The sequence below is a fragment of the Manacus candei genome, unplaced genomic scaffold (assembly GCF_025592945.1).
Source record: "Manacus candei isolate 608988 ecotype Guabito, Panama unplaced genomic scaffold, ASM2559294v1 h1tg000146l, whole genome shotgun sequence".
Lineage (NCBI taxonomy): Eukaryota > Metazoa > Chordata > Aves > Passeriformes > Pipridae > Manacus > Manacus candei.
In genome coordinates this window covers 576446-600695 of record NW_026138194.1, presented here as the reverse complement: position 1 = coordinate 600695, position 24250 = coordinate 576446, and the positions used below count along the sequence as shown (strand labels likewise).

The 24250-nt window shown below is 45.5% G+C and overlaps 1 protein-coding gene across 1 annotated transcript in view; it reads right to left on the bottom strand.

The window, feature by feature from the left end:
- LOC127462930 (exocyst complex component 4-like) overlaps nt 1–24250 on the bottom strand; it is a 95565-nt gene that overhangs the window by 68907 nt on the left and 2408 nt on the right. The window contains exons 2-3 of the mRNA XM_051771861.1: nt 9115–9304; nt 4259–4453 (exon numbers count right to left, since the gene is read on the bottom strand). Of these exons, the coding sequence (XP_051627821.1) occupies nt 4259–4453; nt 9115–9304 (385 nt within the window). The remainder of the gene's footprint in view (nt 1–4258; nt 4454–9114; nt 9305–24250) is intronic.

Genomic DNA, 24250 nt, shown 5'->3' with positions numbered 1-24250 from the left:
CTAGCCCAGGTTGCTCCAACACCCCTCCAACTTGGCCTGGGTGGAACTGGATGATCTTTCAGGTCCCTCCCAACCCGAGCCATTCCATGATTCCCTGATTTCTGCACAGCATTTCCACTTATCCAAACACCTCTGATTGCTGCCCACGTTGTCACCCACTAAGTCACCAGGTTGGGTTGGGAAGTCCTGCAGTTAAAAAAATAGGTCATTTTTCTGTAAAATGCTCTGGCAGCATCTCCAGCTTGGTTTGCTCCCAACAGAAAGGTGAGATTTTGGGACGAAGCAACACTCTTCAAAACTTAACCCAATGGAGCTGAGAGAAAACACATTTAATTCCTCCTAAGGATGCCAGTGGTGAGGATGGAAAATGCCCTCATTTTCCTGCAGAGCCACCTCCCCTCCTGCCCAGCTGCAGGTTGAGCCAAGAGGGTTTAACTGAATCCAACAGCAAATATCAGGCACCAGCTCCACTCCAGAAAATCCAACTGGTACAGAGAGAAAGTGCTCAGCCCCCCAAAAAAATCCTGCTGCAGCTCCAAAAACCATCCTGCTGCTGGTATCCACATCAGAAAGCAGAGCAGGAGACGTGTATTATTGTTTTCCTGACATCAGGAAACTGAAATGTTAAGTCCTTAACGTGGAAAAAAGGGAAGGAATGTTGGAGCATTCCCTGGAGAAATGAATGACTGTCACTTCAGCTTTGTGTTTCCTGGGACAAAGACACTCAGGTTAAAGTAAAACACTGAGTTCTTCACTCTGGAACACAAGGATGTGTGAAGTTAAGTGAACACAGGTCAGAGGGCTCCATCCTTCCTTTTTTTCCACTTTTATTTTCCTTCTTGTTGTCTTAACAAAACAAAATAAAAAAATTCCCAACTGGCAACAGGAGTTATCCTCCCTCCTATCCTATGGATTGATTTCTGCAGTTTCATGGTGTTTTCTCACCTGACACAATCCCTGGACTAATAAATCAAGTTCAGAGTAAGTGTTTCATGGTCTATCAGAATTAAAAGATTTTTTTTTTTAAAAAAAAGAACTTGATATATTTTGAGAAAGTGGTATGAGTTCATTAAAATTGCAAAGCTGGACACATAAAAGTCAGGACATGCAAAGAAAGTAGCCTGAGGAGTTTTTATTTAATCCTATTATGATATGACCTTTAATTACTTGATTCAACAATGTTTCTTCAACTGCTTTTAGCATTTTATCTCTTAGGCTGCATAAACAAATGGCAAATATTAAGTTCTCCCTTTGGATAAGCCCTCTAAGATCAAGCCCAGCCATTCCCCAGCACTGCCAAGGCCACCACTGACCCATGTCCCCAAGTGCCACATCCATATGGATTTTAAATCCCTCCATTGATGAGGACTCCATCCCTGCCCTGGGCAGCTGTGCCAGGGCTGGACAGCCCTTTCCATGAGGAAATTTTCCCTAATATCCAATTTAAACCTCCCCTGGCACAGCCTGAGGCCGTTTCCTCTCCTCCTGTCCCTTGTTCCCCTGGGAGCAGAGCCTGACCCCTCCCTGGCTCCACCAGCTGAGTTGGAAAGAGTGAGAAGGTCCCCCCTGAGCCCCTTTTTATGTTTTATATTAAGCAGAAAACACACACAAATGGGTGCCTGTGCTCCCAACTGCCACATGAAAATGAACATTTCCATCAGGGATTGAGTCTGTGAAAGATCCACCTCAGGAAAACTCACCTCAGTATCAACTCACACCATGAAAAACCCACAGAAAGAAATCTAAAATAACTGAAACACATTCCATCTCCAACAGGAGTTTTATCTCTTCCAGACAACCCTAATTTCTCCAAAGCTTCCCAGCTCCAAGGATGCTGGAATTAGGTTCTTTTTAGACAACCTGTGAGGCTGCAATTATAGGACAGCAAAGCTGATCCTACACTGGCTCTGCTCTGTTCTCAGGATGCTGGAGGAGCACAGAACGTGAACAGCTGATATTTGAAGCTGTGCTGCTCTGGGTGCCCGCAGAACCAGAAAGAAAAAAGAGCTGTCACTTCAAATTTTGAACTTCACACAAATGTAAGCTGTCACAAACTACCTCTGCATTGTGTTTGCACGACTGGGAGAAGCTGCCACTCTTTTATTAACAATCCTTCCCCGCATTACTCAGTCACTGCACATTAGAACCAGCAGCTGGAGAGTTCTGAGTGATAATGAAACCTGTAACAAGCCATCTCCAGCCTCCTTTTCCAAACAATAAGGGAATTAAAATTTCAATTTAAATGCAGGGGGGTTCGAAACACGCTTCAGTGGCAAAATTACTTCAATTAATGTGAGTGGAATACAAAGAGCAGGCTGCAGGAGTGGGATGCAGCGAGCAGAAATGATGCCCTGACAGTGTTTGCATCCACCTAAAATGGAGCTGGCAAAGGTCTAATTCCAACAAGGATCCAGGGACAGCATTAATGAGGGCTCTGATTCCAACAGAGGGATAAAAACTCCTTGTTGGATCACTCTGGGCTTTTCCCAAGCATGTGTTTACCTTGAGGAGTGAAACCAAAGGACACTCTGCCTCCCTCCCTGACAGCTCAGCAGTGATTTTACATAATATCCATCTCATATCCAAGGGGAAAGGAATGATCCTGCAGCCAGGCAGTGATTACAACATCAGAGCCTCCCAGAGCTGTGTTAACAGGAGATGGCAAAAGCCAGGGAGCCCACGGTGAAATTTTGGCCAGGAAAAGGCTCCAAATGCAAGGGAATTATTGTTTCTTTATTATTGTTGCTTTATACAGGTACATTTGTCCTCAAATGAGGATTGCAAGTGTCAATGAGAGGCTGAAATAGTGTTCGGGTTCCACTTGAGCTCTCTCTGCACTCCTTGAGATATTCAAAAAACCCCATGAACTAACAGCTGCTTTTTATATCATTATTATTTGATTTACTGGAAAATATTCTCTGCCCTGGAAACAAAAAAGAACCAGACAAACAACACAAAACAGCACAATACACTGCAGGAATCTATTTATCAGCGAGGTCTATACTGTCTCTCTCTCATAGCCATGAGCAACCTCACACACACACACATATCTTTATGTATGGATCTTTATAAATTATATATATACAAAAAAATACACCCAAAATATTGCACAATAATATGATATTGGACAGGCACTGTTATAAATTGGAACACCTGGACACGGCTGACACGCGGCTTCATAGAACCCCAGAATCAGCTGGGTTGGAAGGGACCTCCGAGATCATCCAGCCCAACCCTTGATCCAACCCCACCATGGTTCCCAGCCCATGGCACTGATGCCACATCCAGTCTGTCCTTAAACACCTCCAGGGATGGAGAATCCCCCACTTCCCTGGGCAGCCCATTCCAATATCTGATTACCCTCTGTGTAAAGAAATTCTTCCTGATATCCAACCTAAACCTCCCCTGGCCCAGCTTGAGGCCGTGCCCTCTTGTCCTACTGTTGGTTCCCTGGAGCAGAGCCCGACCCCCCCGGCTCCCCCCTCCTGGCAGGGAGTTGCAGAGAGTGAGGAGGTCTCCCCTGAGCCTCCTCCTCTCCAGGCTGAGCCCCCCCAGCTCCCTCAGCCTCTCCTCCCAGCACTTGGGCTCCAGTCCCTTCCCCAGCCTGGCTGCTCTTCTCTGCCCCTGCTCCAGCCCCTCCAGGGCCTTCCTGAGCTCAGGGCCCAGAGCTGGACACAGCACTCCAGGGGTGGCCTCCCCAGTGCTGAGTCCAGGGGCAGAATCACTTCCTTGGACCTGTTGGCCACACTGTTCCTGAGCCAGGCCAGGATCCATTGGCCTTCTTGGCCACCTGGGCACACTCTGGCTCAAGTTCAGCTTCCTGTCAATCCCCACTCCCAGCTCCCTTCCTGCCTGGCTGCTCTCCAGCCCCTCTGGCCCAGCCTGCAGCTGCAGGGGCTTCTTGTGGCCAAAGGGCAGGACCCGGCCCTTGGCCTTGGGGAACCTCATCCCGCTGGAATCAGCCCAACTCTCCAACCTATCCAGGTCCCTCTGCAGAGCCCTCCTTTCTTCCATCTGACCAACACTCCCCCCCAGCTTGGTGTCATCTATAATGGAATTAAACCCTTTTCTCATCTCATCCCCAATTAACTGCTCCGGAGTTTTTTTCTCCGCTCCTATCAGGCATCAACCTCTTTGATTCTGTCGTTCTCAATTCTTTGTTTGTTTTTTTTTTCCCCCCTCCTTTCTTTCCTTTCCCCAAAAAGGGGGGGTGGGAGGGGGAAGCTCTTTTCCCTGGGTCCTGAGGACCCCATCTCACCAGCATGTCGGTGGCGTTGAGGTAGCGCTTGCTGGCCATGCACTGCTCCAGCTTCTGAGGGACCTGCTTGATGTTCTCGATCTCGTCCAGCAGGTTCAGGACGTGCTTGTGCTCGATGCCCTCGATCCACAGCTTGCGCAGCTCGTCCCTCTTGCAGTGCAGCAGCATCTTGCAGGACAGCAGGTTCTCCTTCACCTGCAGCGACACGGCAAAGGGGACATTCAGGATGTCCTTGCAGCTGAGATCAGCCCTTTCCCACACTCACTTCAGTAGGAACTCGGAGAGACTGTAGCCAAAGCCAGGCCCCTCAGTCTCTGGTTGCTCCTCTGGCTGAAGGGAACTGCAAGTTCTGCACCTCCAGGGAATATTTGGAGAGGAGGTGATGTAAAATCAGGGAATATCTGGAGAGGAGGTGATCTAAAATCAGGGAATATTTGGAGAGGAGGTGATGTAAAATCAGGGAATATTTGGAGAGGAGGTGATCTAAAATAAGGGAATATTTGGAGAGGAGGTGATCTAAAATCAGGGAATATTTTAAGAGGAGATAATCTAAAATCAGGGAATATTTGGAGAGGAGGTGATCTAAAATCAGGGAATATTTTCAGCTGGAAGGGACCCACCAGGACCATCAAGTCCCACTCCTGCTCCTGCACAGACACCCCGAAATTCCAGTTCAGTTCACAGCACGTGTTAGATGAGAAAATCTCAAATCAGGGAATATTTGGAGAGGAGGGGATCTAAAATCAGGGAATATTTTGAAATGAAGTGATCTAAAATCATGGAATATTTTGAAATGAGATAATCTAAAATCAGGGAATATTTTGAAATGAGATAATCTCAAATCAGGGAATATTTTGAGATTCTCACCAAAGTGAGAATTTAACTGAAGTGCCACAACGTGACCAAACACCCACTCTTTCTTAACCAGGACCCAAAAACCTGACGTGCAGCTTTCCAGAAAATCAGTTTGGCATTTTGGCATCTGGCAGGAACCCGTTTTCCTAATTTTCCTGCTCCAAACGTTTCCCAACTGCCCATTAAAATGTTCTGGCACATCTCCTGCTTTCTTCAGCTTTGGTGGCCACTCCTTGAAACACAAAACTAGTTGGAAGCACAACCACTTCCCTGATACTCTAGGCAGCACCAAATTGGGGTTTTTTTTTGGAAAAGAGACAGAAAATGTTTCATCAGAGCATTTAAGAGGGAGTTCAATCCAATATTTCCTTTATTTATCAAGGCCATCACATCACCTGGAGAAACCCTCTGGTGTTTGCCATTCACTTTGGTTTGGAGCCTCCTCTCTAAGTGGCAAAGTCTTTACTATAATTTCACCCCATTAAGGTTTTTTCTTCTCCCCTCTTTCTGTTCCCACCCCCAGCCTGCATTCCCTGCTTTCAGGTTCTCCTCTGGTAAGGTCAGTGTAACCTCTCTTTTCCTGCTTAATGCAAATCAACAATCCATATTAAAATGTGGAAGCAATTAGCAGCACAGCTTCACACATTGCCTTCACACCACTCTTGTTTTTGTGATAAGTTATGAATACTTGGGGTCCAACCTTTTCTCAGGCTGAACTCTCACTGAATTACACATGAAGAGAGACTCTCAGAAGAAGCCCTTCAATTTATTTTTAAATAATGAGCCTTTAAAGCTCTCCACAAATCCCACTTCAGCTGCACATTCTCCTACCTTGTTCACCGAAAGGAAGCTTAAAAAAAAAAAACCCAACATGTAAAACACACTGATGGATCAAAATATGGACACTTATAAGTAAAAATAGTTCCATTAAACAACCTCTGTCTGGAGGCAGGAGACACTGAGATTTCAATCCTGCTCTCCAAAATGTCCTTCTGGAAAGAGTAATGTGGGAAAACCCTCAGCCAACAGAAAACCTCATCTAAGAGAGTCATAAAAGCAAGAGAGAAACCCAAGCACACACTGAGTTCATTTCAGACTGAATCCCTGCTCAATCCATTAATTTAAAGTGTTTCACTGACCTGGCACACCATTATCATGGACTGCAGTGACAGGAGCCAAATTAGGTCAGCAAAACAATCCTGGGGCCAGGAGGAATCTCACAGGACATTCCCATTCCTGCCCTTGCAAGGAAGATGATCAACTACACTCACATTTGGGAGCAGGGGAAGGAATGAAGAGCAAGCCTTTAAGAAGGAACTTCCCCCTTGGCAGCCCAAATTGGTTCTACTTTATAATTCAGTCTTAGGGTGGCAACACCTCTTGTAGCTATGCTGGAAACTGCACCTTTCCCAACAGGAATTCACCCAGGAATTAACTACAAAAGGCAGTTACTCCAAGGGATCCAGACTATCCATCACAATTCCTAATGCAAATAAGCACCCACATGATCATCCACCTTCAGAGGGGAACATCAAAGCCAAGTCTGGGAGTGTAACACAGATTGATGACAAACCAGACCTCCTCTGAGATCAGGTCAAAAGCACTCCAATACATATTGACCAAAACTAATAAGAAAACTTAAATATCAAAAGGTCCTTCACCCTCCCGGTCATTCTTCAAGGTGGGACCAAAAGGTCACACCACTCTCTGTTTGGTTTGACCTCTGCAAAGCTTCCTGCACTCTGGGAAAACAGGCCACTGGCTACAGCTGATTTCAAATTTAGTACAATTGATCTCTGCTTTCAGAGTGCTGAGCTTGGTCCATAAATCCCACAGTGAACTCTTACCCTTGGAAAGCATCAGAACGGTCTCATTTTCTTTGAAAATGCTAAATGAATTTCAAAAACCAGAAGGGTCGGTCAGGGTAAATGTCTACTGCTCCTTAAAGCTGGTTTTAAAAGCTGGGACTTCCACTGAGCCAGGAAAAAAAAAAATTTAAAATAAATTTGGTGCCTAATTTGCAAAGTTTAGGTGCAGCAAATTACAGAGGAGGTACAAGACAGGAGAGCAAAGAACTAATCTGGTGCTGCAGGGAGAGGGCAGCTCAAACAAGTCCCCAGGCACGAGTGCCACAGTTATTTTTACTGGCACAGCACTGAAGGGTGAGCACTGAAAATGCAGGAAGATCCAGGGCCATGGAGTTCATGTGCATTCACACAACACAACTGAGCTGGCAAATAGCACCAAAATTCGTATTCTGGGAGCGAAAAGGAAGCTGATGAATCCCCCAGACTGCTCAGGAGGTGGCTGGAGGCCAACGGATCAAACCAGGAGCAGATCAGATGGAAAGGTGTGAGCTCAGCAGCCCTCAGGACTTCAAACACCTGAGAGAAACATGCCCAGATAATAAAATGAACAGGGGCACTACAAAGCTTTGCACTTCACTCCCACCTCTCAGCCTGCTTTTTAACGACTGCGGCTCTCAAACAGATCCCATAGAAAACGCGTGGCCGGTTGGGCACAGCCTGGGACACAGGAATTAGGACTGGATGGGCCACTGGATGGCCCAGTCAGGCCAGAGGGACTTGGAATCAGGCCCAGCTCAGGATTAGAATCATGGAATGGTTTGGGTTGGAAGGGAACTTAAAGATCATCCAGTGACACCCCTTGCCATGGGCAGGGACACCTGCCACTAGCCCAGGTTGCTCCAAACCCTGTCCAGCCTGGACTTGGGCACTTCCAGGGATCCAGGGGCAGCCACAGCTTCTCTGGGAAATCCATTCCAGCCCCTCCCCACCCTCCCAGACAGCAATTCCTTCCCAATATCCCATCTATCCCTGCCCTCTGGCACTGGGAAGCCATTCCCTGTGGCCTGTCCCTCCAGGCCTTGTCCCCAGTCCCTCTCCAGCTCTCCTGGAGCCCCTTTAGGCCCTGCAAGGGGCTCTCAGCTCTCCCTGGAGCCTTCTCTTCTCCAGGGGAACATTCCCAGCTCTCTCAGCCTGGCTCCAGAGCAGAGGGGTTCCAGCCCTTGGAGCAGCTCCGGGGCCTCCTCTGGACTCTGTTCCAACAGGTCTTTCTTGTGTTGGGGACCCCAGAGCCAGACACAGTACCCTGGGTGGGAGCTCAGTGGTTAACAGTAGGTATTTAGTGGGTGATTAGTGGATAACAGTGGGTAATTAATGGGTACCAGTGGGTATTTAAGGGGTTATTAGTAGGTAACAGTGGGTATTCAGTGGGTGATTAAGGGGTAGCAGTGGGTATTCAATGGGTAATTAGTGGGTAACAGTGGGTAATTAATGGGTATTAGTGTGTGTTTAGTGGGTAATTAATGGGTAACGGGGTATTCAGTGGGTGTTCAGTAGGTAACAGTGGGTATTCAGTGGGTGATTAGTGGGTAACAGTGGGTAATTAATGGGTAACAGTGGGTATTTTGTGGGTAATTAATGGGTAACAGTGGGTATTCATTGGGTGATTAGTAGGTAACAGACAGTAATGGGTAACAGTGGGTAATTAGTGGGTAATTAGTGGGTAACAGTGGGTATTTAGTGGGTGATTAGTGGGTAACAGTGGGTATTCATTGGGTGATTAGTAGGTAACAGTGAGTAATTAGAGGGTAACAGTGGCTATTTAGTGGGCAATTAATGGGTAACAGTGGGTATTCGTTGGGTGATTAGTAGGGACAGTGAGTAATTAATGGGTAACAGTGGGTAATTAATGGGTAGCAGTGGATATTCAGTGGGTGATCAGTGGGCAACAGTGGGTAATTAGTGGGTAATTGATAGATAACAGTGGGTATTCAGTGGGTGATCAGTGGCTAACAGCACCTTCTCAATTCAGTTTTAACTCAGTTCAGAGCGATGACAAGAAGCTGGAAAACCAGAGGGAGAACCAACAGGTTAAACCAGCAGTTTCTAACAACACACTACAGGAAGAAGGCCTTGCAGGGATTTTCCCCCAGAGCAGCCCCAGGGGAGGTGCTGCAGGGCCCAGGTGAGCTGCACCTGTTTGATCTTGTTGCGGGAGCTGGTGATGCGCTCGGTGATGCTCTGGTAGGTGCGGATGGCCGTGGTGAGCTCGGTGTAGTGCTGCACGATCAGCTCGTCCAGGTCCCGGTCACACTTCTCATAGGCCTCCTCCAGCCGGCCCTTCTCGGTCTCCCTGTCCTCCACATCGTCACTGGTGGATAAAGTCCTAAGGAGACAAGGATTGCACAAGTTATTGAGGTGGTAAAAGCTAAAAAATCACAGAATCAAACGGGTTGGAAAAGACCTCTGAGATCATCGGGTCCCACCTGTGACCCAACCCCACCCTGTCACCCAGCCCATGGCACTGATGCCACATCCAGTCTGTCCTTAAACACCTCCAGGGACGGGGACTCCACCCCCTCCCTGGGCAGCCCATTCCAATGCCTGAGCACTCTCCATGGAAAACATTCCTTCCTGATGTCCAACCTGCCCCTGCCCTGGCCCAGCTTGAGGTTGTGCCCTCTTGTCCTACTGCTGGTTCCCTGGAGCAGAGCCCGACCCCCCCCCGGCTCCCCCCTCCTGTCAGGGAGTTGCAGAGAGTGAGGAGGTCTCCCCTGAGCCTCCTCCTCTCCAGGCTGAGCCCCCCCAGCTCCCTCAGCCTCTCCTCCCAGCACTTGGGCTCCAGTCCCTTCCCCAGCCTGGCTGCTCTTCTCTGCCCCTGCTCCAGCCCCTCCAGGGCCTTCCTGAGCTCAGGGCCCAGAGCTGGACACAGCACTCCAGGGGTGGCCTCCCCAGCGCCCAGCCCAGGGGCACAAGCCCTGCCCTGCTCCTGCTGGACACACTATTCCTGATCTAATCCAGGTGTCATTGGCCTCCTGTCCCCCTGGGCTCATGTCCAGCTGCTCTCACCAGCACCCTCAGGGCCTTTTCAAGCCCCTCTGGCCCAGCCTGCAGCTGCAGGGGCTTCTTGTGGCCAAAGGGCAGGACCCAGCCCTCGGCCTTAGTGAACCTCAGCCCCTTGCAATCAGCCCATGGATCCAGCCTGGCCAGGGCCCTCTGCAGAGCCCTCCTGCCTTCCAGCACATCAACACTCCCCTCCAGCTTGGTGTCATCTGAGGGTGGACTCAATCCCCTCCTCCAGATCATCACTTAAGACATTAAACAGGACTGGGCCCAGCACTGATCCCTGGGGACACCACTGATGACTGGACTCCAGCTGGATGCAGCTCCACTTCCAAAACCATCCCTCCCATACCCCTGACACACCTCCCACATTTGAGCTGGACGTCTCCAAGACCCCTCCCTTCATCTTCTCTTTCTCCTCATCTCCTTTGACACACTGTTACACCCTCTGGAACTGATGCTCTAGAATCTATAGACTATAGATTTTTAGCACTTTTAGGATAGAACTCTCAGCAAAATACCTCTTGTACTAAATTCCAGAAGTATTGTTTAATGTTCCTCATCAAGGATTTCAATAGATGGAGACTTTTAACAAGCTAAAGAACATTTAGTCTGGAGAGAGCATCCAAAAACAAGATATAACCAGCACATTGTTTGATGTAACTTTAATCAAAACTATTCAGAAGGCCCAAAATCCTTGAAATAGTTCCAAGCAGGACAGAACATCATGAGGAAGACAAAGTCTGGAGGAAGGAGAGGTCTTGTAAGACCACCCACCCAATTCAGGGTGTGTTTCACACACCTTAAGGCCTTAATTAAAGGAACTGCTCTCTACCTTTCTATACTGAAATTTTACTTGGATTTCAGGTAATTTTTCTTTCATTTCAAGGCTTCTGGATGGCTTTGACCAGTTCTTTTGGGATGGTACATCTCTTTCAATCCAGTTCACAAATAGAGAAACCCTTCTCTTCATTAAAATCCCTGTCTGTTGAAATTCTGAACAACAAAAAAAAAATTATAGAAAACTGGTAAAAAAGCACTAGTAAACTAAGTTTTAGGCTACATTATTTGTAATGAAGTTTAGTGGTGTTTTTTCTGGTAAATGTGCCCGCCTGGGGATCAGGAGAGACCAATGTACTGCAAGAAAATAAAACACATAAATATTGTGGTTTATTACTCTGCCAGTTTTCAGATTCCTCAGAGCTTTTTTTGCTGCTCCTGGACTTATGAAAAGGGAAAGCTGTCTATTAGTTATCATATTGCCACAGAGTCATTAATACAGGCACAGGGCAATATATGAAATATCTCCTGATCTATTATTTATAAATGAGTTATAGGGAAGAAATTCTAACTTTGGCCTCAGAGTTTAGTTGGAGCGTTGGATGGAATTCCCAGAGAAGTTGTGGTTGCCCCTGGATCCCTGGAAGTGTCCAAGGCCAGGTTGGACAGGGCTTGGAGCAACCTGGGCTAATGGAAGGTGTGATGGGCCCTTATTTTCCCCCCCCCTCATTGATTTTAACCTCTGAGTAATGTTATCTTATCAGATTTTTAAATTTGATTTCTTACTTCAATCAGTGAAGTTTGAGATTCCAACAAAACTGCCGAAAACTTGGCAAAACTGCCCTTTTAAGTCTTCTTGATGTCACCCCAAATTTCTACTCAGGAATCAATGCAATCTTCTCTTCTTCCCTCTCTCTCTTCACCCCACACCCTCCTCGAGACCAATCCCACCACCAGATCCAGGAGGCCACACCCTGGAATGTCCCCATGGCACAACCAGAAAGCCCCAGGAGAAACATCTTCACCTGCAGCACTCAAAGATGGAAAAAAAACAGATCCTGAATTTTCCTCTTTATCCTTGGAAGGGGAGCCACGGTCCACATGGGTTTCTGCTTTAAATCAGCAAATACAGACACTGAAAACTCTCTAATTCATGGGGAAAACTCATTTGGGATCAGTTATAGAGGTTATGACCTAAACACTGGGGTGTCACGACCTTAAGGACCAGCAGGGGAGGATTTGGAGCTCTCCTGACAATTTCTGAATAAAGAATTTATCATCATAAAGGAGCTATGAGGAGAAAATAAGCAACAGTAAAGCCATTAAAAAAATAAAATAAAATCACTGCATGCAAACTGTTCTGAACCATATGCTTGAACATCATGCAGCAATCACAACTTTCAAAGAAATCCACCCTCAGGATGGATTCCAGGAGAATCCTGGATTGCTACACACAACCCAACTGGTCCATATCACAGACTAGAAAAGTTTTTACTTTTAATCAAACAAAATTCAGTTTAAAAAGGCTTGATTTGCCAAAGAATCCTCTGCAGTGTCAGGGATTTGTTACAGAGGATGCCACAAGTCTTTTTTCCAATATTCCAGCAAATTCCCACCCAACTCTGGCTTCCCAACAATTTGAAGCAGATTCCTACTGTGTTGCCCAGCTGGGTTTGTCCTTGTATTTGTATTTTACTTGCCCTCTATGGGAAAAAATATATTTTGCTAAAAACACTCGGGTGTTTTAAAATTTGACATTTGCCCAGGGAAGCAGAGCTGGTTATGAAATGAGAGAGGGGGGGGGTCACAACAGGCCCTGCAGCTTTGAAACCACCACCCAGGGCAGAAGGACAAAGCCAGTGCAGCTGGAAATCAGAAATCCTTGGAGATCCCACAGGCTAATTCCTACTGGGATGATATAATGGCAATGCACAGTCTTCTCTCATCCTTGAAAGGGCAACTAAACCAAGAGAGGGGATGAAGCAGCTGCTCCCTCAGATATTTGAACACCAAGACTCTCTGAAAGGAGACACAACAGGGCTGCAGGGGTGAAAAAAACAGATGAATAATTTAAAAGTGAAGTAGTTTTTTCACCAAAATCGTGCTCTGCTAGAGCAAGGGGCACCTGCTGAAGCCAAAGGATCAGCTCAGAAAAGGAGGAGGTGTTGACACCTGAGGGAGTGAACTCCTGGGCTGGGCTGCAGGATTTGAGGCTCAACACCATCAGCAGGTTCAGGAAAAGGAATTTAAGGTATTCCCAGGGAACAGGGCTGGGATGTATCCTCTGACATCCCAAACTCAACCACTGCAGGCACCTGGGAAATACAGAGGCACTGGACACCAGGCCTGGATCCTCTCTCCCAGATTTTGTAGGAGACAAACTGGAGACAAACTACCAGGCTGGAGGAACCACTGATCTGCCTGGATAGAGCATTTCTCTGGTCTCATCCTTGGGAATATTCCAGTACTGGGGCTGAGGAATGCTCTGGAGGTGATGGCACCCCACTCCTGTACACGTGCACAACAACACAACACACACATGGGATTTTCCCTTCACTTTTCTGGGATATTTTGGCACCCAGAAGACAAGAACACCACAATCCAGAGTTCCAGGTGCTGCCAGGCAGTAGGAAGGAGGAGAAGAGTCAAAACTTCCCCAAAACACTGCTCTGTCCACTGCAGGGACACCCTCCCCCAGGAGAGCATTAACACACCCCCTCCAAGCTTTTCCAGCCTGTGATCCCAACCTGCAACACTGGAACTCACTGGAAGTTTCAGGCTCATTCCAAGATTTCCAGCTGGCTCAGTCAGAAGCACCAGCTGGGAAATCTTCCCAGAATAAACACCTGCATTGGGAATGTCTCGCTGGCTTTAATTACCTGTTTGGGGAAAATATTGTGCAAACAATCAGCACTAAAAACACAATATTTGTATTTTGACCAGAAAACTTCCTCTTATTTACAGTCCTTCGGTCTGTTGTGGTTTAAAACATTGAAGGAATCAATTCCTACACCAAGAAGGATAAATAATTCTACACAACAATAACTTAATCCTAACAGAGTTCTTTTCTTCCCCCCACCCACAGGAGTTTTCCTTAAATACCTGCAGATTACTTCCTTATGGAAAAGTTGAAATCAAAACCCAAGACCCAAAAGAAGAAAAGCATCAAAGACTGTTTTTTTTCTTCTATTTTACTGAAAAACCAGCAAGTTTCAGCAATAAGGTTTTGGTTTTAGGATTTGGGAGTCTGGATTAATCCCTTGGAATCTGCAACCTCGTACACTGAATTTCCTACCCAAGCCCTGTGGTACAGGAGTCATTTCTTTTTCTTGCTCTGCTGAAATAATAATTAAAAAAAAAAAAAAAAGCAAAGCAAGGAATACTTAATATTCCTGAGATTATCCACGTTCCTGCCAACACTGCAGAAAAGGAAGCCAAGGGCATCTCTGCTTGTTTTAGTCCCATTAAAATGGGGAGCGAGGAAGACGAAAAGTCAACACGCTGTTTGCCAAACAGAAAGGATCCAAATTCTGTTTGGGAAGGGAACTTTGCAGAAAGAACTTTGAAGGGGGGAATTACAGACTGTGATAAACAGAGATCAGAGCTTTTTAGAACTCCTTAAAAAAACACTCAGGAGGAAAAGCAGTTTCCAGGCAGGTTGGGAACTCTGATTTCCAGGAGGGATTCCCGATCGTTTCACTTGTTGGTTTTTTTTTTCATTACCATTTTTTATTTTTTCTTTTCTCCAAATGAGAATCCTCCTCCCCTGTCAGATACCTGGAATTTGGAGCTGGCAGCTGGATGGCTGCAGATGCCTTGTCTCATTAGCAAGAGCTCAACAGGATTAGAATAATTCCGACCGGCTGCTCCGAGACGTTTTTATGCTGCGGTAAAACAGGAACTCACCGAGCCAAAACTCATTGACTTTTGATTTTGCACAGTTAAAAAATACAGATTACACAAATGCAAAGTGCTTAAATCACCCGAGTCACTTCCACAGATGGAAGGGCAGGACAGAGGAGACGATCAGACACAATCCTGCAGTGTTTTTATCACGGGATGTGCAGCACGTCCCACACGAGGAAACAAATGAACCTTGTTATTGCCCCCAGGTCAGCGAATTTACACTGGAATTAGATTAATAAAAGAAAAAGTCCTTTGGGGACTATTCATTTTAGTGGAATTTGATCTGGAGAGCACAAGCATTTTTTCATCTCCCATTTCCAGCAGCCAACTCGAGGAGCAGAGGGAGCAGGTGGAAAGACTTTTCCAGGAGTCCTGGAAACATTATGCAAACACCTAAAGCCTTAAACTGATTCCTACAACAGCTCACAAAGACAGGAATAGCTCATTTCCCAGGGTAAATACACAGGAAAATGTATTCACAGGGATCAAACAGACCTGCCAGCTCTGCCACCTCTGCCAGAGGCAGCACCTTCCCGGAAAACTGAACCAACTCCAAGCTCCCAAAGAGTTTTCCTGCCTTAGCACCACAGGTGAAGGAACAAACTGGCACAACCAGGACCCAAAAGGAAATCTGGATTTATTCTCACCTGTTGCCTTAAAGCAGCTGTGAAGAACTAAAGAGGATTCACTCCTTAGGGAAGAGCCAGGCTGGGAGAGCTGGGAATGTTCCCCTGGAGAAGAAAAGGCTCCAGGGAGAGCTGAGAGCCCCTTGCAGGGCCTAAAGGGGCTCCAGGAGAGCTGGAGAGGGATTTGGGACAAGGGAGGGAGGGACAGGACACAGGGAATGGCTTCCCAGTGCCAGAGGGTAGGGTTAGATGGGATATTGGGAAGGAACTGCTGGCTGGGAGGGTGGGGAGGGGCTGGGATGGATTTCCCAGAGAAGCTGTGGCTGCCCCTGGATCCCTGGGAGTGTCCAAGGCCAGGTTGGAGCAACCTGGGATAGTGGAAGGTGTCCCTGCCCATGGCAAGAGGTGGAACAAGATCATCTTTCCTGTCCTTTCCAAGCCAAACCTTCCTGTGATCCCACACGTCCCACAACATCTCGTTTTTACAACGTATAAAATGCTCCAGACTGGAGCTACTGTACCCCACAGAAATGCACACAGAGCTTCAAAAATACAACACATCAAGGAGGGCTAAAAATCAATTTTTCTCTGTGAACCAACATAATTCATCTGGTCCCAGCAACAACCAACACCAGCAGAGTCCCTGCACTCCAGACCAGGCTGTTGTCACACCACAGTGTCTGTTATTTATTTGTGGCTTGACAAATCCATGTGTTCCACAGACCAACCCAAGTCCTGCAGGTTGCCCAGGCTGAAGAACTGCCAGCCAAACTCACCTCCCCTGTGAATTCACTGCTCCAGTGTGAGGCATTAATATGGGGAAGAAAGGGAGAAAAAGTGAACTCCTGGGAAAAAAAAATCAGGACGCAAAAGAAGCTGTAATTCCCTGACAGGCTAATAAATTTCTTTTATTGTTGTGAGCTCAAAGAACGGGATGTTTACTAAGCTATTCAACAGCAGAAGAAAACAAACACCATTGTCCAACTCATCATGTGGCACAACAGAACTACAGGAGCCCAGAAAAGCTGTTACACGGAGATGATCAGCTGCTAAACTCACCTCCCTTCTTAAAATTCTATTTTCGAGCTTCAAATGCACTCCTGCCCCCAAACAGGATTTAAAATCATTGATCCCAGCCCCACAGAACACATAGCACATACAGAGAAACCTTTATTCTGTGTAACACTCACATCTCATAAATGAGCAGAGCTTCTCCTCACCAACAAAATGAGCTTTGATGCCAACCAAGTGCACCACAGGCTTTGCTCAGTGCCCACACCAATAAACTGGGCATAAAAATGAGTAACTGCCCTTGTAGTTATATCAAGAAATGCCTTTTCTGGGGTATTTTGTGACCCTCAGGAGGAAAAGCCTTTGCAAAGCCAGAAAGAGGCACCAGAGCTCAGATTGGCAAGTCCTGAACCTGCTGCTGAACCCCAAAAGGGGATTATTTTGTTCATGTACAGAGACTTAAAAAGCAAATATGGAAATATCTGAGTTCCTAAAGGAACCTGCTCATCTTCCTCTCAAAGGGATGCATGAATGGGTCTCCTTTTCAAATATATTTTCCTGTTTGACAGTGAAATTTTAGCAGAAGTCATCCTATTAATGCACCTCAGTGGGAAGACTGGGGAAGTAACTCTATTTTCATGGAATGGTTTGGGTTGGAAGGGACCTTAAAGATCATTTAGTTCCACCCCCTACCACGGGCAGAGACACCTTCCACTAGCCCAGGTTGCTCCAACCTGGCCTTGGACACTTCCAAGGATCCAGGGGCAGCCACAGCTTCTCTGGGGAAATCCATTCCAGGGCCTCCCCATCCTCATATCCAAGAATTCCTTCCCAACACCTAAGCTAAATTTACCCCTTGTCCTGTTTTCCCCCCTCTTTTATTCTACCATGCCCAGTAACAAACACAGGTCAGGCAAACAAATCCATGAATTTCCAAGCTCCACCTGCCCACAGTCCTTTAGTTTTGGAATGTTCTGGATCCCCTCCCAGCACACCCAAGCTCAGTTTTCTGAACCTGAATTCGGGGTGCACTTCACACCCCTCCTGCTTCATCCCATCCCTTCACTTCCTTCACTTAGAGGGGTTTTTTCCCCCCCTCATCAAATCCTGCATTTTGCTGCCCTCTCACTCCCAGTTTTTGCATCGTGGCAAAAGGAACTCAACGACCACCTTTAATATTATCAGTTCACAGGCACCAACCTCCAAATCACACCTCCAGCAGGAATCCCACCTGAGATTCCCCCTGAACTCGTGTTTACACTGAGGAGCCTCACATTTCCCCACACACTTTGTATTATCAAGGCCTTTCCCCTGTTTCCCAGTGCAGATGAGTATTTTCTTTTCCCAGCCCGCTGACAGCTTCCTACCTGCCCGCCAAAAATGCCAAGAAAATTAGATTAAGTGTCAATTCTAAGAGGAAAACTGTTAACATTAATGAATAATAAATGTTTCATTTCTGCAAATTTGCTTTCTGTGATGCCTCCAGCCAGGCTGGGTGGATAACTGCCTGCCTATTCTACCTGCCCTTAGGCCAGCCCTGCTAAGTGTGATTACTGCTAAGCTCTGCCTGGCAAAGGGAGCCTTAATTATCCATTTCTCAGACTAGAAAATTTGTTTCCCAGGAAGAACGTTGCAGTAACAGTATGTGGGCATTATGCTCCTGTGGGTTTTTTTTTTTTTTCTTCTTTTTTATTGAACAGATAATGTGTGCAAAATGCAAATACAGATTTAAGAGAATTAATGCTAAATTTGCAGCAGATAATCCTCACAGGAAAGGTGTGTTGAAGTCCCTGCTGCTTCTGGGTGTCTCCCTAAGAGCCTCTTTTCTTCTGCTCCCCAACATCAGACCAGACACATCTAAATATTTATGGTTAAAGGCAGAAACAGAGTATTACATGATGCACAAGTGCAGCTTGGAAATCTGGGAATAGTCCTCCTTTATTTCTGGATCAGGTTTCTTTAAGTGTGCAATTCAATTGCCTTCAGTCAGATGAAAATACTCATTAAAGACAGTAGGAAACATCACCAAAAAAAAAAAACCAGGCACGCTGATCAAATTTAAATATTTCTCATCTGATCAGGAAAATGAACATTTCAGTCAAGAGGAATTGAACTGAATCCCTGAGGGAAATCAAAGCTCCAAATTTAACAGCAATCCACGGAAAACTTCCTACCACCTGTTCCTCCTGCTCTGCACCATCACACCCCTCGGGAAGGCTCCCAGTTCCTCACTTTAAAACCCTTTGGAAGGTACAAACACACAAACAGTTTGTGGTGTCAAGTGCTGAAAGCTGAGGCTACTTTAGATGAAGGACTGACTTATCAAAATTACCCTTCAAAAAAGAAAATTAGAGTTGATTTGGTTTTTTTTTTTTTCACTTTAGTTATTTTCCATTTTACACCCTGCTGAGGAGCTAAAACACAAACCAGAATACAAGATACAGGATAAAAAACCAAACAAACAAACATGGCTTTTTGACAATTTTTGACCAACAAAGGATTTGTGAAGTTAAAACAGAGAAAGCAGTTGCTAGAAGCAACAAATAATCATTTCAGCAGAGCATTGTGGACGTCTGGAAAGAGTCTCCTCTCTGCAGGAAACAACTGCAACGTGCCACGGAGACTTCATACTGAAAAGGGGAGGAAAAAAAAGAGCAGAGCAAAAAGAAACCCATCAGAATCCAGTTCCTGCTCTTGCTGAGGGCTGTGGCCACGCAGCAATTAGAATATTTGCTGTTGGTTTGAGCCTTGGGGATCATTTTTAAGGTTGCTGGTGCTCTGACACCCCGAGGTGTCACCCACAGAGCCCGAGAGCACCCGTGGGACAGGGAACAACAGGAGAATAAAGGTGAGGATGGAGGGAAAGGGAACAAAAAGGAGGTGAGGGAGCATCTGGTCACATCTCCCTGCCCAGCAGAAGCTGCTGTAAACACAGAGCTCCTCACACACTGCTGAGTTGCAAATCATCCCAGGAATTGCTGCAGTGAGAGAGTTTTGAAGTGCAAGTTGTTGGGAGGATCAAGTGTTGACTTCCCACAAGTGGGAAGATGCATTTAAGTGCTCTGCAAGAAATAATGTGTGGCAAATGCAATGCAGAACTCATTTGTTACTATTTTTCCCCCCCCAAAAAAAAGCTGTAGAGGGGACCAGAACATCCCACACTGATAATTTCAAGGACTAAACCTTGCAGTGAAAACATCAAGCAACACCTAAGATCAAACATGCATTTTGAAAACATTTATTGGAGGCATCTTGCTCATATTTAAGGCTCTGAGTTAATCAGAATAAAATGCAACAGTGAGGAAACAAAAATCTGATCCTTTCTGAAATTCAAGGGTTGGTTGGTTGGGGTTTTCTCCCTTAAGCCTTAATTTTATGGGTGTAAAAAAAACCCAAAAAACTTCCTATCTAGAATCACAGAATATCCTGAGTTGGAAGGGACCCACAAAGATCATCAAAGTCCTGAGTCTGGAGCAGTTCAGCCAATATTCCTCCTCCCAGCTGCTGTTCCAACCCCATGAGACCTGAAAAGCAGCTCCATTTTCAACAGAGCACAATGAAAATGTTTTGTGAAGCTCCCTGGGACAAGAAGAACTCTACTTCAAGCCCACTGTCTCCACTGCTCTACAAATTTTCCAGAGGTTCATTAAACTAAATGGACTGATTTGAATTTTATAATTGAAAAAACTGTTGTCTGAAAGACAAGTCCCAAATGGGGTGATCTACAGCTTCCAGCACTATTTAACCTCAAAGTGGAGAATCTGATAATGCACATTTTGAAATGTCTCCAGAGACTCATCAAAACTACTGTAAAAGTTGGGTCCTCGTGAAACAAAGCCAGACAGAAGGAAAAAAAAAAAGAAATTAAACTCCAAAAGGTATTTAACAATTTAACTCCTGTGGCAACACACTGAATGTTTGATCATTATTTTCAGATTGTTCCTATGGATTTGAGGAAATAAAATGGTCAGGAGACAAACTATCCCTTCGTGGAGACAACATGGAAAGCAGGTGGTCAAAAAGGACACCATGCAAGGCCAGTGGAATGGGAAATGTGAATTTATTATAGGATTGTAGAGGTTCTTCTCCTTAAAAAAAAAAAACAAGTGAAATCCTCCATCCTCACCAAGGGGAACACAGGGTACTCAGCCTCCAGCCAACAACCCCATCTCCCTTGTGCAAAGAAATAACTCCCTCCCTCACTCTGAGAAACAGCAGCCCCGAGTCTCTGCATGATCCTGTTAAACACAGAGCAAACAGAGCATTTGAAAACATTTTCCTCCTCTGCTTACACTCCATGAATCTTTCATGCCGTTTGCACAGTTGGTTTGAGCACTTCCAACAGCACAGGATGAGCTTTTTTCATCATGGAGGACCTGCAGATGGATTCAGGATATTCTGCAGGATGAGAAGGTTGAGCAGCCTCCAGCCATCCTAATAAACACCAGCTGGGAATTCTTGGTTTTGCTGAATTAACCAACCTTTAATTAAAATTTCCTCACACCAAAACAGATAATGCAAGGGCAGTCAGTGATCAGGTGATTGCTGAGATAAACACTCCAATATTAAGGGGGAAAAACAATCCCACACAGGCAAAATCCTAAGGACACCTTGGCAAAGGGATGCAGGGAACAGACAGACCCAGGAGATGCCACTCTGCCCAGGAAACCAAAGGGACCAACTCGACCTTTTTTTGGCATTAACTATAGATCCAAAAATCAAAGCAGCTATTATGTGAAGCACCACGTTCCCAGGGAAAAATCCAAGCCCTAAGGATCAGTATTTTCAGACCTGCAAGAGGAAAGGTGGACAATGTTACTCAGACCTGTCACCTGGGTGATTAAAGGATGAAGAGTATTTTAGGACCCTGCACCATCAGCCCACCCTTGGTATCACACCAGGTGGGAACACTAAAAACACTGAATTTGCAATCATTTAGTAACAAAACCAACTATTTCTCCCTCACAGTTTTTTTTTTTTTCAGGGTAGGCTGAACTCCAGCTCTGCACAGGACAGTTTATTTTTCAGTTCTTTTAGTTTTTCCCCAGGCCCAGTCACACATATTTGTCCTTTGGGCTGTGGCCCTAAGGATCACTATTCTCAAATCTGCAAGAGTAAAGGTGGACAATGCTACTCAGACCTGCCACCTGGATGATTAAAGGATGAAGAGCATTTTAACACCTTCCAAAGAGTTAAACCCACTGAATTTGCAATCATTTAGTAACAAAATCAACTATTTCTCCCTCACAGTTTTTTTTCAGGGTAGGCTGAACTCCAGCTCTGCACAGGGCACTGTCCAAAGCTAAATTAAGAGCTGAAAAATGAAGTCCCTTGAGCTTTTCCCTCTGGATGTGGCTGTGTATTCCCACGTGCTCCCTCACCTGCTTTTTAAATGTAACCCATCAAACCACAACCCAACAGTTGCCAAACATGCAAACATTTTCTACAGAGTGCCTCGAGATCATTTCAAGGAAATTTATAGTTTACAGCCACGCTCTGCCACGTCCAATTTATTCTCGGTGAATTCCTGAACTGCTTTTCTCTACCTTTACAACGCTGCAAAACACCATTAGCAATAAAAGTGGGTTTAAGAGACCATTACAGATCAGAATAACTGGGTTTTTATTCCTTGTAGCAGCTATTTCCAAATGGAACAGCGAGGGCAACGGGCTCCACATCCTACATCCATCTTCCTCACCCTCCACCACAGCCTGGGAGCTCGGCTCTATTGCTTCAGACACGGAGAGAAGAACCAAATGCCAGGTCATTAGTTAGAATCCATTCAGCAAAGTTCACACATAATGAAAATAACAGCCAAAAGCATTAAAAAAAAAATAAAATTTCGCTTGTGAGAAATGAAATTGGGTTTTTTTGCCTGCAATCTCAGCTTCGGCAGAGATCTGTCGTGTGGAAGCTCAGCACAAAGATTTCACTGAGGTCTTAGGGAGTCACTGCTAAAGTTTGTTTTCCCCCAATTAAAGCAGCTATTAAAGGCCAGTTTTAAAAACCAGCAACGTTTAATTGGCAAGAAAAACGCCCAACAGTAAATAAAAGGCAGACACGTTCACCAATTAAAAAAATCTGACAAGATCTCTCTCAAAAGGAAAAAATAAAACAGCATTTGCTAAATGCCAGGTTGCTTGTTTTCAGAGCACAAAAAGCTGCCTCAAGCAGCTCCCAACAAAACAAAAGGTTAAGAAAAATCAATATACAAACAGGGGTTTGTCCTCTCAGCGATAAAATAAAATATTCCCCAAGTTGTCCTCCAGCAGATGAGCCAAATTCGCTTCATTATCTCCTCTGGTTTTTACAAAGAAACAGCCAAAGCCCCTGTGATCAGCAGCACACTCAAACAACAAAAGCTTCTGCTCTCCTCTGACAACAGTTTGACCTCACAAAGTACATTTAATTCGAGGAACTTGAGGGATCCTTCTGATCCAAGAAGGACTCAGCACCTTTTGGAGGTGGGTGTGCTGAGGAACGAGCTCAAGTGCTGCACTTCCCATCCCTGATATCCCACTATCCCACTCTGGAAGTCCCAGTCCCAGGAGCTGTTTTCTTGTAGCAAATTAGAGTCATTTCTCCTCAGCACAAGGATACTCTCAAACATTCCCTAAAGGCACAGGGAAAAGAAGGAAAAGCTCCCAAAGTGGGAATTTTTAATAGTGGGCTTTGCAAATATTAAGATTCCCGGACACTCTTTACTTCCAGATTTATTGTTATGAATAAATCCTCTATTTCTCCTTTAGGAGAAAGAAGGACTCAGTGGGATCCAGCAGCAGCTCTGTTAAGGTAAAACTCCACTTCCTAACTGTGCTCCCTGGTTTTTCCCAGATGGATCAGTCCTGTCCTGGGACAGCTGACTCAGGAAACATTAATTCTTCCAAATTCAGCCATCCTTGAGGTTCCCTTTATTCTCTATTCCTGGCCACAACCAAAAAGCCAAGGTGAATTCCATCAGTAATTCCAGTGGATCCTCCTCCAGGAAACAACTCCCCAGGAACAAACGTGTTCCCTGACACAGCAGGAAAAACTAACATTCCACAGGGACTGAAGAGGAGCAGGAGTGGGACATTCCTTCCTGTTGGGGCTTCCTTCCTTCATCCCACAGATTTCTGCCCTCAGAGCTGCTGAAAAGCAACACCACAGAGACCAGGGAGGACCCAAAATTCCCAAAGTAGAGCCCCAGAGCTCCTAAAATCCCATTTTTTTACAGGATTCCAGAGCTGCTTTGTGTTAAACTCTGTCAAGGATCTCACCCCTGGAAGTGAGATGCCTTCTCCTGGGAAGTCCAGTGATGGAAGCACAAGAAACCCTAAATCTGGGATCAGGGGAAAGGAAATTATTCAGTCTCTTTCACCAGAGCATGACTGAGCTCGAGTAAATATCAGAAATTATCCCTTTGTTAATAAAATAATCCATATTTACAAAAGGCCTTTCAGCTTCCCACCTCAAAGCATTTAGGAGACAATCTCTGAAGAGATTCTGCAGACCTTTCTTCTTAAAAAAAACATCACCAATTTTGCTGCAAATGAGGAAAAATAAAATTCCTGGAGAAGCTGCTCTGGATTTGTTTGTTTACAGCAGAAAAAACGCAGCCAAAGTTCTGCTGTTTGTCTGCTGGGCCCTTTATGGGCCTTTCTCACAGACCAAGGGAGACATAAACAGCCCAAATAAACAGGGAAACACAAGTGGAAAACCACAAGGATTCTATTACACGTAAATGTTTTGGAAATAAAGCTATCAAGAAAGGAAAACTTGGCCACGTTTCAAACCATCAACCCGCTGTGTTAAGATTTGTGATATTTTTTTCCTGAAGCTGAGAAAAGTTCCACTGAACCCACCCTGGGTTTAAATTTGTTTGCAGTGGTATTTTATGACCACACAAAGCTCTGAAATAATTCACCTGTTGCTTGGCAAGTTCATCCTCACCCTGATACAAAAAC